The sequence below is a fragment of the Coturnix japonica genome, chromosome 20 (genome assembly GCF_001577835.2).
Source record: "Coturnix japonica isolate 7356 chromosome 20, Coturnix japonica 2.1, whole genome shotgun sequence".
NCBI lineage: Eukaryota > Metazoa > Chordata > Aves > Galliformes > Phasianidae > Coturnix > Coturnix japonica.
The window spans coordinates 10,567,120-10,583,269 of record NC_029535.1 but is presented as its reverse complement, the minus strand read 5'-3'; the positions used below and the strand labels follow the sequence as shown (position 1 = coordinate 10,583,269).

The window sequence follows — 16,150 nt, the reverse complement described above, 5'->3', positions numbered from 1 at the left end:
GGCAATACTCATTATGTCACTTTAAAATGTTTTTAAATGGAAGCTGTACTGGTTTCATGGTTGGAGATCTCTATGTTTAAGGATAGATACAAAGGAAAGGTCTTTCACTTAAAGCTCTGGGGGTTGCCCAAGCGTACAGCATTCAAGCAAAGCCCTGCTGTGCTTGCAGCAGATGATTTTCATATGAAATCCAGGTGTAAAAGCAGTTCTCTTGTCAGTGTGCAGTTGGTCTAAATCCAAAACTAAACTTGGGGAGCAAGGAAGGACATGTCCTTGCCATTCAAAATAGAAAGAAAGATTCACATGCATGGTGGAGAAATGTGAGAGCAGAGGTTTGCTGCCAGGGGACTCAGTTATAGACAGCAAGAGACAATCAGGCCCTGTATCTCTGTATTTACTTTCTGAATGCTGCAGTTGGCTTTCCTAACTACGGTGACAGGCTGATTAAAGTATTTTGTTAATCTATTTTGAGAAAGCAGCAACGTATTTTTTACATTATTTCAAACGTGTTTATAAACACAGCTGGACTTTTCAGGAGTGTAAAGAGAAATTAGATTCCCGATTTGCTTTGAGTGATGGAACAGATGGGAAGGCACAAATCATTGAAACAGAGAGTTTCTGGTTTTGAAGAATTGCTCTGATAAATTTGTCTTATGCTTTTAAGGGTCCACTTCTGACTGCTCCAGCTCAGCACAACCCATGGCTGTGCGTGTTGTTGCCTTTCCTTGTATGCGAGACCCCAGAAAGTCACAAGTGAAATCTGTAGCCTATAAGAAAACAGCTACCTGGGTTTCTCCTCAGCAGTGAAAAAGGGACTGACCTACACTGTATAAGATAACCAAGTCAGGGCTGAGGAAAGCAGTGATAATGTGTTCTAAGCAGAACACCATGAGAGTGATACTATAGTATCTACAGAGTTTAGAGATACTAAGCATATCTCCAGCTATTGCTTTACTGTGAGCTCTAGGCTGGATCTGTATGGTTTTCCTCTGTGTGAACCTGAATTGAATGGATGTTATGCTTAGATAGCTGTTCTCAGATTGTTTATAAGAGCTTTCAGTTGGGTTTTGCCTAACCTCTCCTGTAGAGCAGCCAGTTTCAGATGGTTCCAGGTCCTGGGAACCCAAAGCATCCAGGGTACTCTGGCTTTCTTGCACAAGTCCTAGTGAGCATTAGGAATCTCAGCTTTAGAATAAGGCAGTATGGCTCTTCAGTTCAGACCTAGTTAGAAAAATCCCCAGCCTGATTCTAAGCATCCTTTCTGAAGATATTTGAGAGCCAGCTTTTCCCATCCATTCTCAGTCATCACGACTGTACCTGGACTGGAGAAATGCAGAATTGGTTCTGCTGTGCTCTGTTACCAGCAGTGTACTCATAGCTGTGTGCACATCCCAAACATGGCAATACTGATGTGACTGCACACTGATTACTAATCTGCTAAAGCGTTTGAGTACATCCTAAACTCAAAATATGGCTATTTCACATCTTAAGCAAATACAGGAAAAATATTCTCATGAGATCTTGCTCAAAGGACAGAATACTGAATGCTTAAGGCTGCTCCTGGTTGGGACTGTGTACCCAAAACAGATATTCACTGACAGAATGTGAAACTTACCATCTATGCTTTCCACAGATAGCTGCAGGCCAAGGTTGTGCTGTGGATTCACCACCCAGTGATTACTGGTGGCAGTGATGTCAAACACCAGCCACCCCTCTTCTGCAGCCCAGATCGTTCGGGAGTCGAGGAGGAACAAATCAGAATCCCTGAAACAAGAAGTGTAACTCCCAGTTAGTTGGACTTTCCTCTGGGACCTCTAAGGACATTCACATACATGCTTTAGGCAACACGCTTGGTTGGCTTTCAGGAGCAGACAGGTTATGCTGGAGCTGGGCTGGCATGCTTTCCTCCTTAATCACCTTCATACAAAGTGCTTTTCTCCTCTTCAAAAAAGGGAGGATGGGTTGAAGCAGAGTTGAGGTGGTTTTGGGTTACTTTGCTGCCGCAGTTAACCTTAGAGCTGCTGATGCGACTTCAGAAAGGATGCTTGCCAGGCACAGATTTGCAAAATTATTGTTTGCATATGCAAACCTCGTAATTGGGCAGACAATGCAGCTCATTATCCTTTCCACACATCATTTCCTGACTTTTATGCATAATTGTAGCACTAGTGCAAGCCAGCTGGAACACTGTCGTGCATATATTAACATATGTAATGGTTTTTTAAACTTGTTCATCTGAGGTTACAGATAATTGATTGAAGCAATAACCCTCTGCACAAACACAGGTCTGCATTACATTGGGTGGCAATTTCCTTTCAATTTGTTCCTTAAAATTTTAAAAGACCGCTGCTGGATAATTCTGGTTGAAGAACAGAAACCAGATCAGGAACAGGGAGGATTTCATGCATTTAAGAGGGGTGGGATCGTTCTGGATTTACAAAACATTTCCTGGCAAATTTCCGTAAAATGAAAATTTGAGGGAAAAATGGGTTGTGCAAAGGAAAGAATCTTATCAGAAGCTAAGACGGAGGTAAAGCTTGTTGAAAATGGTAACAGAGTTGGATGGCGGTGGGGTTCCTTTTCACAAAAGACTTTACAAGAAGAAAAAGGGTGGAGATGCCTGGACAAGTCCTGCAAGGCTGCAGTGCATTAAGGTGATAACTTGTTTCAGCATAATTACATCTTTTTGAATGAAAATACATCTTCGGAAAGCCCTTCACTCATGTCCTCAGAGCTAGAAGAAGGCCTTACTAATTTTGTCACTATTGATTTGTCAGTGCAAATGCAAATTTATTTAACTCCATTTTCTCACTGGCTCTCGTTTGCACAGAATATTAAGTGATCAAAAGTGAGTCAGAGAAGAGCTGTCAGCATGGAGGCTTTTGCCTTTCAGATTTTAGCAATTATTTTCCCTGGGAGATACAGAGAAATTAGAAGCTTTTGTCCCATGCAGCTGACTCAAAATAAAACCGGAGTTTTATTGCACTGTTCTTACTACCTACTTCTCCTCTCAACCTTTGTGGGTGAGGGTGTGTGAGGGATGATGGCTTTGCTCCGTGAGCTCATAGATGTCACCACCTCTGGCTCTGGGCTGGCTCTCATGGAACTAAACTTCAGAAATGAGTTCCACAGAGCACGTGAGCACGGCACCGAACACGTGTAAAAGGAGGATTGTGTTGTTTCCTCACCAGTGCATGACACTGTTAGCCTCTGCGTACAGCACAGCTGCATGTGTTGTTTCTGCCTGTGTTGCGTGTGACAGACTGGGGACTGCAGTGGCTTTCTGGGTCAGCTCAGTGGAGAACAAAGAGGCAGGTCTGATCCTTGCAGGGGATGTTCTTGTGGGTGTGGGATGGAGGCAATGACTGTAATGCCTCCCTTTGCCCAGCACTTCTATGCCGTGCTTCCTTTTCAACAAACTTTTGGTTTGTGGAAGAAGACCTACGTGAGAATTGAACTTTCTGTTTCCGTGCCAGGACACAGGGGATCCTACACAGAGTGCTTCAGCAGATGTTTGTGCAGCCAGGGCTTAGGAAGGGGCTGCGGTGCAGGCGATGGAGAGGATCAGCCCAGGTGCAAGATTTGCTCTCTGGAGCTGTCAGCTCTGCTGGGCACACTCAGGACAGCCAAAAGCAGACATCACAGATACCCCCCTCCCTCTGTGCCTGTGGTAGTTACTGGGATGCACGATGCTTGAGCTCAGACCTGGGGGGTGTGCAGATTTCCCAGGGTTCCATCTCCACCCTGAAGCAATGGCTGTGTTCCCACAGTGCATGACACAGCCGCACGGACACCTCCCGCCCTGCCCTGTTTACAACACGCTGAGCAGAACGCATCCCAAAGGGGCTGGAGATGAGGGAGTAGTACGGATTGGGCCATTCCGATGGCTGAGTCCAAGTTTCCAGAAGTGAAGGGCTTTTATATTCACATACTGCATCATTTAAGCATGGCCCCGACTGGAACTCATGATTCACACAAGGGTTAGTTAACAGGGACTTGGCTTGCTTGGTTTTTCTCCCTTGTGGTTTGCAGGTTGAAGACAATAGTAATAATGATGTATATACATTTTACTTTTTTTTAAGTCCTGCTCAACTGCAGTGTTACTACTCAGAAAAAAAAAAACAGCCTTTAAACCTCCCATGCTGACATGATGCAATCAGGGTAACCAGACAACATGAGGCATCAAGTACCAGGGTGAGTCAGGCTGGGAAGTTGTATAATGCATTTGTTTTCCTGTAGTTACAGCAATGTGCAAACAATAGGCCTGTAGGGGAAGCCCAAAGTGAGAGAGATCAAAGGGACCCACTAAGGAGAAATGTCCTTCCCACGCACACTTGGAACATTTGGACCCAAACAGTCCTTGTGTCAGATGCTCTCTGGAGAAGTTCAAGCACCCTTAGATTTGCACTCTCAACTCTGGCCCACCAGCAGCAGCCAGGACTGGGATGCCAAAGCTGCCTGGCCTTGCAAGCAGAGCATCTAACACTCCTCAGGTTGTGGCACCTGAGGAACCAATGAAAAGACCTCCTGTTCTGCTCAGAAGAACAACTTCCCTTTCAGTGAGATGCCCTGCTCCCTAAAGACTTATGGCAAAACAGCAATCCCTTTGGACATCACTGTTGGGTAACAGTGTGCAGCACAGCAAAGAAATGTTATTCTACTCAGTCTTAAAATTTGTTCTGAGGGCTCCTGATTAATGAGTTGTTGTACAAGTTAGTGTTAGTTAAGTCTAATGTGACTGGTTGTGGTGTTCAATTTGAGATAAAGATCTAAATGCAAAGGGAAAAGATTTCCAGGGCACATCATACCCACTGGTACCTGACCTAGCAACTGTGTGCAGACTTAGAGCAGGATCAATAATGGCTTTACAACAGGGAGGCACTTTGGCTCCTCGTTCCTCTGTTCAGTCCCTTAATCTGAGACACTCAGAGCATGTGGGAAACTTCACCGAGCCTTCTATCAGGCCAAAAGATACAAAAAGGAACATGATCCTCATTTTACAGAAAATTAAGCTGGGACATGGAAATGTTAATGTCGAGATTAGAGTTACATAAATGATGAAGTCTGGATCCAGACCACAAGTATGTTTTGTTGAGACCACATCAAAATGGCTCAGCCTTCAAAGTGCTTACATCAGTGGGAGTGTCAAAGCTACTAGAGATGATAAAACTCGGGGCTTTCAGCTTAGTCAGGCCAAACAGTATCAGGCTGTCGATGCAGCCAGGGCTGAGGACAGGAGGTTGGCACTTGTCTGCTGATTGCTTCAGTAGTTCTGGTGCTGGACACCAGAAAGGAGACACACCTCCCACTAGAAAGCACAACCCAAAGTTTATCCGCAGGTCATATAATTGCTGTGTGGTCTCCAAAACGTCCTTTGCTAACTTGGTGTTTCTGGACTGAAGGCTGAATAACAAGTATTGCAAAGTGAGGCAGCCAGGGGAGGATGCGCCTGAGACTGTGTCTGGAAAGCAGCTGGAGTTATGGATGTGGAAGGGCTGGAGCTGCTACAGGGCTGTATGAGAAGGAGTGAGGTCTGGCAGCATGAGTGGGATAAGGAAGGGATAGGAGGAAGTGCAGTTCATAGCAGTAGAGGTAGATAAAACAAAGAAAAGGCAAGTAAAAGCACCCTGAAAGGGAAGAGCCAGAGAGTAGCTGTGTGGCAACCCCACTAATTCGCAGATAAGAGAAGGAATTAACAACTGTCTTCGCCTTTTGCTGGGGTACGTTGTCAGACTATCAGATACATGTTAGTTTGTAGCCATAAATTGTATAAGTGTATCCCCAGATCAAAAGTGTGGCATACCACTGACCTCAAGACCTGGTGGGATGGGGCATGAGGAAGAACAGAGTCTAATGGGAGAGACTCCACAAAATTAGGCAGTTCTACAATAGCAAGAGAGAACAGCAGATCGAACTCTGCAATTATTGTTTATCATGTGATAAGGTCTATATTGCTTTTCTTCTGTTTTCTCCACTTACCTTCCCTATGCTCTTTTTCCAGCTCTGCTGGTTGACACTAAGAAGCTGATATTATAACCTTAGAGAAGCTCTTTAGGTCACTGGCATGTTGCAAGCTGGCAAATTAGCTGAAAGGGAGCCCAGAGGCAAAGCTGGCATGGGAGCTGTGGGCAATTCATGTCCAGGTTTGAGCAGTGGAGGCAGGAGAAGGCAAAAAGGGCATCCGAGGAAGGGGAGAGGAGGTCTGGGGTTGTAAGACGTTTGTTTGGATTTAAAATCTGCAGTATCCAGATTCCAGTTTGCTTGGTGTCATTGCTTAAAGTTGGCTGCAGCTGTCCAAAGACAAGCTTAGGAAAATATTTTTCAGACTTTCCTACTCTGAGAGGGCCCCAGGATCTCGCTGGGCCTCTCCCTGGCACATGACAACACAAACCCGGTGCAGCCCTCCTCCCACACTGCCCCAGCATCCCCAGCTCTGCCTTCCCTCACGTTCCCTCCTGGTAAAAGCCCTCTCATGATCCCAGAGGACCAGCTGCCAGTGCAGCAGCCTGTGGCTTCCCCAGGTGAAGGCATGGCCCCAGCAGGGAGCACAGAGTGCTGGAGGTGGTTTCTGAGGGCTGTGATGCTGGTAAGACAGGTCTGTGTACATGTTATTGAATCTTGGGAGAAATAAAATTCATTTAAGCATTTCAACAGATTCTCAGCTCTGTCTCACATGTCCCCACTGCTGTTTTCCCTTTTCTGTATAGTGTTTGAGAAGGAGATCTGGGTTTCAAACACTGATTAGAAGTGGCAGTGGGAGAGTTTGGTATGGAGCCTTTATGAATCCCCTTGTACAAACAGTGCTGAGAGAAATGAGGTTACGTACGTATCTCAGACACTCCATATACAGATGTTTCTGCTCAGTATTGAATTGCTGTTCATTAGTGCATCACTTAGCTGAGGAAGAGCCCACTGGAGAGTGCAGAATGCCTCCTGCAGCTACCTCAAGTGCCTGTGAAGAGCTCAGTGAGTTCAGGACTTGTCAGGGGTTTTTGCAGGCTGCAGTGGCTTTTAGGAATGGTCTCAAGAGACAATTAAGTGCAGCTCTATCCTAGGAGATCTACAGGGTTTCCGTGCTGGAGTTCCCTTGCTGCTGTGCCCAAAAGCATTACAGGATGAGGACTGTTACTGACCTATGTGCAGACATCACACACACAAAAAGATCAGAACTGCTGTCAGTACCTTTCTAGATGTTGTCAGAGCACCTGCAGGTGTTGTTCTGGTGCTGGGACACTATGTTAGACTCTATCTTTCTTCACTGCACAATTCCAATGAACAGTTATACTGGTATTTTACAAAGCTCCAAAAAGGCCTCTCCTGTTGCATAGGCCTAAGCCCATTTTAGTTACTAAAATTACATGTTTCAACCCACAACGTGGGAACAGATCCCCATGAACGAGGAAAGGGCTCTGGAGAGGGGCTCAGGTTTGATCTAGGTGCAGAAGTGGCTTAGTTTGAAATACAAGCTAAAGTATTTCAGCTGCAAGTCAAACCTGGGAATTCATGGTGCAAGATCTTATTTTTCTGTAGGGCTGGTAACATGAGCATCCAAATCGTTCACTGCCTTTGAAGCCTGTGAAATCCACAATGGCCACAAAGCGAACATGTAGCAACTACATTACGACTGCTAAAGGCTGGTCAAGTACCTGGCTTTATTCTTTCCAGTAACAAAACTCCCATCCACTTCAAAGGGGTTGGGATTTACCCCACAGTGCAAGTGCTGGGTTCACTGAAATTGAAGATGAAAGAGGGATAAGGTATGTCAGCTTTGGAAGGTGCAGACAGATGAGCAAGTTTGAGCTCTTGATGTTGATGGGAGCTTCCTGGTGCTTTTAGTTCCCACTAGCAAGGTTGGTGACCCCAAGCAGGACTCCATGTCCCGCTGCTCATCACCTTCCTCAGCCCAGACGCTGCCTTTACGAAACTCTTTCCCAAGCTTTTGGGTGAGTGAACCACGGAGACCAAACAGAAGTGGAACATGAGTCACTGGACTTTAAGTGGTGCACACAAAAGCTTTGGGACGTGTTATTTTAGTCAAAATATCGACTGTTTTTGAAGTGTTTATTTGGAACATTCTGTTCACAAATGTACTTGTTTGCTTACAGTGAGTAACTGTTGCTTAGTGCCTAAAGAATGCTGTACCTGCTTTATTGTACAGGAGATGTTGCTAGTTTGAAAGGTTTGCCTTGCAATGAATTCACAAATTTGGAAGGAACAGAAAGATTTGATCATTTAGTCTGGTTGCCTATAAGCACCTGTGTTTATAGCTTCGGTCTGACAGAGATCATTTATCTTAGTCAAAGTCCTGAGGGACATGCAGCCTGCTACAGAGGGTGGAGCAGTGCTCCATGGAGTGAGGCACAGACCTGCCCACCACTGAGCAAGACAGGCAAGAGCTTCCATCCTGTGTGCAAGTGTCAGTATCAGTGAGGGAGAGAATTTCAGAAACAGTCTGTTGTGGGTGCAGCCATCTATCTGTAAAGACCTAGACCTGTATCTTCACCCATGGTAAACTGCAGACAGAGTCGTTGCTGGTTAGATACCTGCCAACCTGTCTGAACTCGTAAAGTAAGTAATTAATTGTTGAGTTGCTAGTACTTATGGTTTATTTGAACTGAGGGCACATCAGCACACCCTCAAAACTGGAAGCTTTCTGACGTTTAACTGAAATCCAAGCCTTCCACACGTCCAGTGGTCTCTTCATCCTCAAATAAAAGATCCCCAGTCAGCCACAAGTTTGTCTTTCCAGCTGAATGCAGTACTCCTTTGGGCCCTAGAAGCTGCCCCAACCTCTGCTGGGTGCTGTAGAGGGAGCAACAAATGCTGCATCAGGGTACTTGAATGCAGAGCACTCTGTGGAATAGCACAGGCTTGGAGAAATTCAAGGTTTTCAGACCTTGAAAGGCAATTCAAGTAATCTGCTGGGAGATGCCGCTGCCATTTTTTCACCCTAAGAGCACAGGGAGAGGGAAAACGGTTGTTTTGTTGGCCAATATACCTGCCATGCTGTAGGGAAAGGAATCAACAAAGCAAATTGCGAGGGAAGACTTTCTTGCCTGGGGGCGGGGGGAAGAGTTTGGCTTTGTTTTGTTCCTGTTGCTAACAACGTCGGATGGGGCTGACTTTCCAGCCTGCTAAGGATGAGACAAACAGCCAAAAAAGCATCAAAGCGAATGGGTGTTTTTTGATCAACACTGGAGAGAGTTTGTTTTCTTTCTCCACTTGCCCAATGACACACTCACTTGGATGACTGATCTGTGACAGGGCTGGTTGGAAAATGTCAGTGGAAAAATGCAGAAAAAGAGCAAATATTTTTACAAATGCTAGTGACAATATTTTTACCTTTGGTCAATCCAAACCAACAGGAGTATTTTTTCAGCACAAACTGTTCAAAATTCAACATTGTCTGTGCCAAAATGTATGTGGAGGGTGAATATGCATGAACACTCGTTAAAAGAGATGTTCCTGTGGTGAATATGATGCAGTAAAATTGCATCTAATCTTGTAGCTGGAACAGCTGTATAATTAGCAAGATTCCTCACCTCTTCCACCCAGTGGTTCGTGTAGATGCCTGCCCTTTGCAAGCATTTTTTCCTTTAGGAATAAGAACTTGTGGAGGAGGCAGCTCACAGAAACGCTGCTCCAAGCAGTTGTATCCACACAGCCATCCCTAAAAGGGACATCACAGACCTCTCTGTGGATATTTTTAATGAACCTGTGGATGTATCATCTTAAAATTAAGATGACACTCAGTTCTGTCAGTAAATTCCCTGCTAAGCACCTCACTAACCAGGATATGATGGAGAACTTCCCTGGCATCATCTTGATGAGGAAGGACATTGACTCCAATATTTTGGCATTCCCTCCAGACCTGGCACACTGAGCATCTGCCAGCGCATTTCCTTCTGCTCTTCCCAAGAGCAAGATGTTCTCCCCACAAACTTTTACATTCATAACCTACCAAAGAAATACAGCAAAAGGAGGTTCCTGACTCCACTGGGGCCAAAGATGGAATGAATGTAATTGTGAGTAGTGAGAGGAATCCAAGAGGTCCTATGCAGTTCATGGCATGTTGCCGTCTCCTTTTAGAAACCCTAGTTAAAATGTTCAGGTTATCATTTTTTGATAAAAATAGATTAATTCTATCACAGTCCTCCAAACACTGTAAGCGTCATTAGAAATGTTGAAGAGCCAAGAGTTTGACCCATGCACCAGTGTTTAAACACTTTCACAACAAAGCCTGTTGAATGTCTCACCATTTAAAAATGTTGATAAGGTCTCCTGTTGTATTTTAATGGATCAAAAATGCAACTACTTGTTTTTTTTTTTTTTTTTTTTTTTTCATTTTATATCTTCCTTATAAAACTCTGAAACCAGAATCCTGATTGCACTATTGTTTCTTAAACATTTTGGACTTTCCCCTTCTTAAATCCCTTGTGTTTCTCTCTTCGTAAACCTAAATTAGGGCTGTAGTGTTATTACCTCATATTTAGTGGTCCTAAAGAATAACTTGTGACTGGCATGTGACTATGAATGCTTTTCGTGTAAATAAATGCAATCTCATTTTTGGTAGGCTGTGTATTTAGAAGAAATAAGTGCCAGTGAAAATAAGTGTTTTTGATAAATGGTTTGAGATCGCTGATTAATTGGAACTAAAAACAGATGAGAAAATTAAACATATGTTCTTATTCAAGTTCCCTGGAGGACTTGTCAGGGAGCTTGGCATACATTAATAGTTGCTTGGAATGGATTTAATAGCTCACCTTGTAGTTTTGCACACACAGAACAATCAGTCAATATAAAGAGCATGGTGTCATCTGTCTTGGTTAATTAGGGATCTCAAACGCCTCTGGTGATAAAGGTTAGCAATTAAGCTACAATTAGAAAGGAGGCATTCAGATGTGGTTTTACCACTTCGAGATCCATAAGCAGCAAGAGGAATAGGGCAGGTCTTCCAGAAAGCTTGGAATACTTTGCACCCATGGTCTCCTCCTGCCCCAGGGCACCTTCACCCTGTGCCCTTGGGGCTGAGTACACAGCAGCAACATGCTGACCTTAGCACTGAGATTTCACCATACAGCCCTTGTGCCTAAACCCCTTTTGCTGATGACACCAATTTATCTAACAGAATTGGCTGTAACCCTTAGAAGGAACCTCCTGGGCTTGTGCTTTATCAGGATTTCCCTGTGGTTCACTCACCTTCCTGGGTGCTCCTGGAGGACCTGGTAGACACTAATCTGGAATGTTTCATTATCGAAGCGTTCGCGGATGTAATCCTTGTATATCCTGAACTCGGCAGCCGTCACTGCTTCCCCCTCTGGGATTCTGGAGAGATCAAACCTGAACTCTCGGTAGTGGCAGCGCTGATGGTGAAACTCTCTGTCATGCTCCACTGAAACAGAAAAACAGCCCATTAGCCACCTGCTTTGTTCCCTTTCCCCTCACCATCAAACACGCTTGTGAGTTGCCACAACAGAAAAGGGCAAGAATATCAGATTGCAGCATCTCATGCTGTCCTTTGGTTTGTTAAAGCACGTAGGAAATATAAGACTTTATCTAGGCTACTGTAAGTATCAGGATGTTTGATGGAGAGTCTTTGAAACAGTTTTACAACTGCCTGGTACAGGTGACTGTTGTGTTTTAATGATTTTGGCAGCCCTGTGCTTAACAAGTGACTCTGGACATTTGCCACTGATAACAACCAAGCTGTTGTGGGAAGAGGCGGAAGGCACAGATGGGGCTTTCTGAGCGGGCTGGTCCTCAGCCTGGCTGCCTCCTGAGGAAAACATACACATACACCCACGTACACGAGTGTGCAGATTCCAGTCTGTGAGCCTTTTCATGCCGGTGACCCACATTTGGTGCCAGCTGAATTCATTATAGACACTCAGTGCCACTCCAAGGGATGAAGGTTTCATTTTAAGGCTCCTGAGCGACAGATTGACCCTCCGCCGTGATGGGGCCATGCCACTGCTTGTGGCTGTTGGGGCAGAGGGTCAGTGGTGGGGAAACAGAATTCCAGGGCTGTCCCCCAGCAAGGGGAGGAGAGGTGTCAGTGCCCATCCAAACACATAAAGTGCAGCATCATTCGTCAGACAAACTCCAAATTAAATAGACAAGTCAGACAAAGGGGAATGGGGAAACAGAGGTATGAGGGGACGGATGGACTCGCTAGAGGTCACGCCATGCATCGTTCTAAGAGCTGAGGCTTGAACCAGGGACTTCCCATGTGTCCTGGTCCTGTTGTCTGTCCACTTGACCTCCCTGCAGCTCGACTGCACAATTCAAGTAGTTCGCTCTGAGATTTTCTTGGCAAAGAATGCGTGTCTTTCTACAGGCCTGATTCTCTTCTGGCAGCAGTAAATCCATTGTGTAAATCCACTGACTTAAATGGAATTACTCCTGAAAAAGAGGAGTTTCAGCCTGCGTCTGGAAATTGCTATTTAAATGTACAGCGCTGTGTGGTACAGATATATATGAGTACAGAAGTGCAGGCGAGGGCCCCCCCAGCAGTGGGGACAGCTTGGGGGGCCCACGGGACTTGAGCAGGATCAGCACTGCTCTGCTGGCCGACACACAGCAGTTGGCCGCGGGCGCTTCCTCCTCTTGCACATCATCGCTGCGAGGAGTCCAGGGCTCGTCGTTTGCCACTGTATGATTACTGCTCAGGGAAATACTTCAGTGCTCTTGCTAATAGCTGGAATTCATCTTAGAGGAGTGTTTTAGGTATGAAACCCCTAAACTTTCCAAGACAGAGGCGATTAAGTTCAGCAGAAGGTTTTATAGTTTGGGCAGCCTTTGCTTGCAATGAATGAATGAACAAAGTTATTGTTTTGCCTACAGCTCTAACATGTAGTGCAGCCTCAGGAAGATCACTTGCTTTCTCATACCCTGAAGGGTGAGTACTGTGAATAGTCACCGGCATTTGTAAAACACTTGGCAGGCTAAAACTGCCCTGTAAGCGCAAGCAACGCTATTAAATATGCCTCAGTCCTTTTCCTCCTAAATATTTGCAGCAGAAAAAGATACGAGTATGATTTCAGTCTCAGAGGAATTTGTTTGCACCTAAACTACAGAGGAGTAGAAAAATATTTTAATATGGAGTATCTCTTCTAACCACAACTATAGAAGAATGACTATAATGTTGTGTGTTATTAATTACATTATGGATAACATCACCAGCAGGGTGGATTACAGGCAGGTCAAACTGTAGCGTGTATAGCAAGATTTGCTTCCAAAGACATGGGAAGGCTGAATATTAAGTGTACGTGTGTGATGGCAAACACAACAGGCAGCACTAATCTTTAGCTACGCATCACAGTCTGACAACAGATGCATAAAGATAGACCTTCTTTGGGTGCTGCTGGAGTTCACAGTGATTCCCACTGCACAGCCCTAGAAAAAAATGTGTCATGGTAGCATGAGAAATTAATGGCCAGGGTCATAAAATAAAAAGCCCCAAAGTTTGAACTTTCCCATGCTTTGCAGATGTTTGGTTATAGGGTTTTGGGCTGAGCCATCTTTAGTGTTAAAGCAAACATTCCTGTGGCCATAGTCATTAAGATCATGAAAATATGTGGATATGTAACTGAAGAAAGAATCCCAAGAAACCCTTCAACTCAGTGTTTATTGTTTTTCCTCTTTTTCTCTGCACTCCGGACCTATCTGCTGACCCAGAAGTAACAAATCCTTTCAGAACTAATTTATGAGAAACACTGACCCTGAATCAACATCTGTTAGATGACTGCAGTAAATCTTATTACATAATTAAACAGCAAAATCTATGTTAAAATAATGTTAAGGGTCTGACTTGAACTCATAAAAGCAAGACTCTTCATTACGAGGACTGAAATCCTATCCTTAATTCATTCTGTTGTGCTTTGGTATTTGTGAACATGTGGTACAGTATATATGATGGTGCACTTTTTGTAGTCCCCAGTAATACCTTAAGCACCACAGCATGAGGTAACTGGGGAGTGCTTAAGAGTTTCCTGGGTTTGATGGGTGTCAGTCAGACCTTTGACAACTCTGCAGCCACTTAATTACCTGAGGAGTCTGAATAGGGTTGAGGGGCATTTATAGAGGGGAATGGTATTTCAAAAGTGAAACAATCGAGGGAATTGCTACGTCTCTTTAAATATGGCTGTAGTTTCTCTGTCAGGTCTATAAAACCTGTGATCCTTACTGACATAACCTACTGTAATGAGAAACTTTTGGTCATTCCTGATGGAGTTCATGTTGGTCAGCCGTTATGTGTTAACTGTTCCTTTAGAAGTCATCGCACAATGTGATTGCTTGCTGGTTATAGTTAATGGCCTTTCTGCCCAAAGAACTTGAACTCATGTTTGTCCCAGGCTATTACTAATCACTACCACCCAAAGGCTTTTGGTGAATGGTTTTAGCCCAGTTCCTGATTTCAAACATTGGAAACTCCAGCTCAGAAACTGCCACAACTCAAATGCCTTGGCAGGGCAGCTGCCTGGGGAGGAAGCCAAGGCTCTGGATGTGCAGTCAAAGATCATAAAATATGAAAAGGAAGAACAGCCTTGAAAAATAACTCTGCTGTGGAACAGTGTGCCTTAGCTGTGGGAAAACAGTGGATCTCATCCCCTAATGTTATAATCCAAAGTGAGTCATATTTGATGCACATCTAAATGCTACCTCTCCTCACTTCTGGAAGTGGGTTCCTATTCTGGAGGCACAACCACTATGGGCAAATTTATGACCTAATTTAATACAAAGCTCAAAATCAGCCAGTGCAAAACACCTCTTGGGTCAAGAGTGGCATGGCGAGTGTGGCAGTTAATTGTAGCTACAGTTGATGGGGATCATTGTGCACTCCCTTTGACACAGTTCTTTGGAAAAGGCCAAGATGTTGGAGCTTGAGAGCTGTGGTGTGGAGAAAGATGACAAATTTGTGAGAAAATAAGACACCAAAACGTGTAAGGACAATTAAGGTGATGTGAACAGAATAAGCACATACCTGAGGTTACTGGTTATCGGTACATCTGCCACACCTCTCTTGCAAGTATGCGAGTAAGCTCAACATCTCTGAAAGTCTGGCCTTGACTATCTGTCCACGATCTGAGTGCTGTGCAGATTGCAGCCATCTACTGATACAGACAGGGCTCTGATGTCTTGTTAGTCTTTTGTTTCTCCTAACCAACTCTGCTCTGGCATTGTAGTGATGCAAGAGGAGGCAGGGTGGCATAGTTGTGCAACAGTGAGGATGTTTAAAACATGATGGATACATGTTCTCAGGTGTAATGTAGCCAAGTATCAGATAAAAAAATACTGAGAAGATGAAGATAAAATTGCACTTGTTTTGACATGTATTTTCTTCAGTGCAAAACCTAAAACGTTAAGGTATGGAGATGAAAAATTGTAATGGTTGACATCTAGAACTTGTGGTAATACAGTCAAAAAAGCTACGTGAAAGAGTAATGTTGGACAGAAAATGTTGTGATCCTGATGTAACACCCTAGGGTACCCAAACTTCTAAAGGAAACGATACATCAGCAGAGAGCTGGGCAACTTGAGCTCATCCCACATTTGGTCATTTTCACTGCAAAGTATGTTAAGACTGGAAATGGCAGCTCCAGCTTTCTCAGCTTCTTTGTGAATCACTGCTGCTAAGGGAAAAGCTGATTCGAGCTCATTTTGTAAACACCGACTGGAGCACTGGTTTTGTAACCAGCAACAGAAATGAAGTGGCTGAGACAGGTGGTGATAGCTGTTATTTCTGTCCACACATACCACAGACATGGTAAAAGCACAGTGGAACAATGTCAGTTATTAACTCTGCCTATCAAGTAAAGAACCAGTGGATGATGGCAGTAATTTTTCAGGGATTACTGTATTAAAAATAATTGTTACAGAAGAGTTATAAGAACTAATCCAGCTCCATAGGGGAGTCAGTAGAAATATTTTCACCAGTTTCCGTGAGTTTCACAATAGGCCTTACTTAATGAAATTGGGTTTTTTTACATCCTCGTTTTCTGAAGGTGTAAAAAACACCTCATTGTCATAAGTGAAGTAAACACCAGACAAATAGATTTTGTTCTCAGGCTGCCAAACTGTGAAAGCTTTGGTAACTGTATGACTCCTTCCCCCAGCACATATGGAGGATGTCCTTGGAATACATTTGGAA

General features: G+C 44.2%; 2 protein-coding genes across 2 annotated transcripts in view; one reads left to right on the top strand and one right to left on the bottom strand.

Annotated features, from left to right (window-relative positions):
* The window catches only part of LOC116654281, a 246,302-nt gene that overhangs the window by 194,903 nt on the left and 35,249 nt on the right, over positions 1 to 16,150 (top strand). The gene's annotated exons all lie outside the window — the stretch shown is intronic.
* The window catches only part of BMP7 (bone morphogenetic protein 7), a 41,267-nt gene that overhangs the window by 7,494 nt on the left and 17,623 nt on the right, over positions 1 to 16,150 (bottom strand). Inside the window, exons 2-3 of the mRNA XM_015881794.1 lie at positions 11,200 to 11,392; positions 1,616 to 1,764 (exon numbers count right to left, since the gene is read on the bottom strand). Coding sequence (XP_015737280.1) covers positions 1,616 to 1,764; positions 11,200 to 11,392 — 342 coding nt within the window. The remainder of the gene's footprint in view (positions 1 to 1,615; positions 1,765 to 11,199; positions 11,393 to 16,150) is intronic.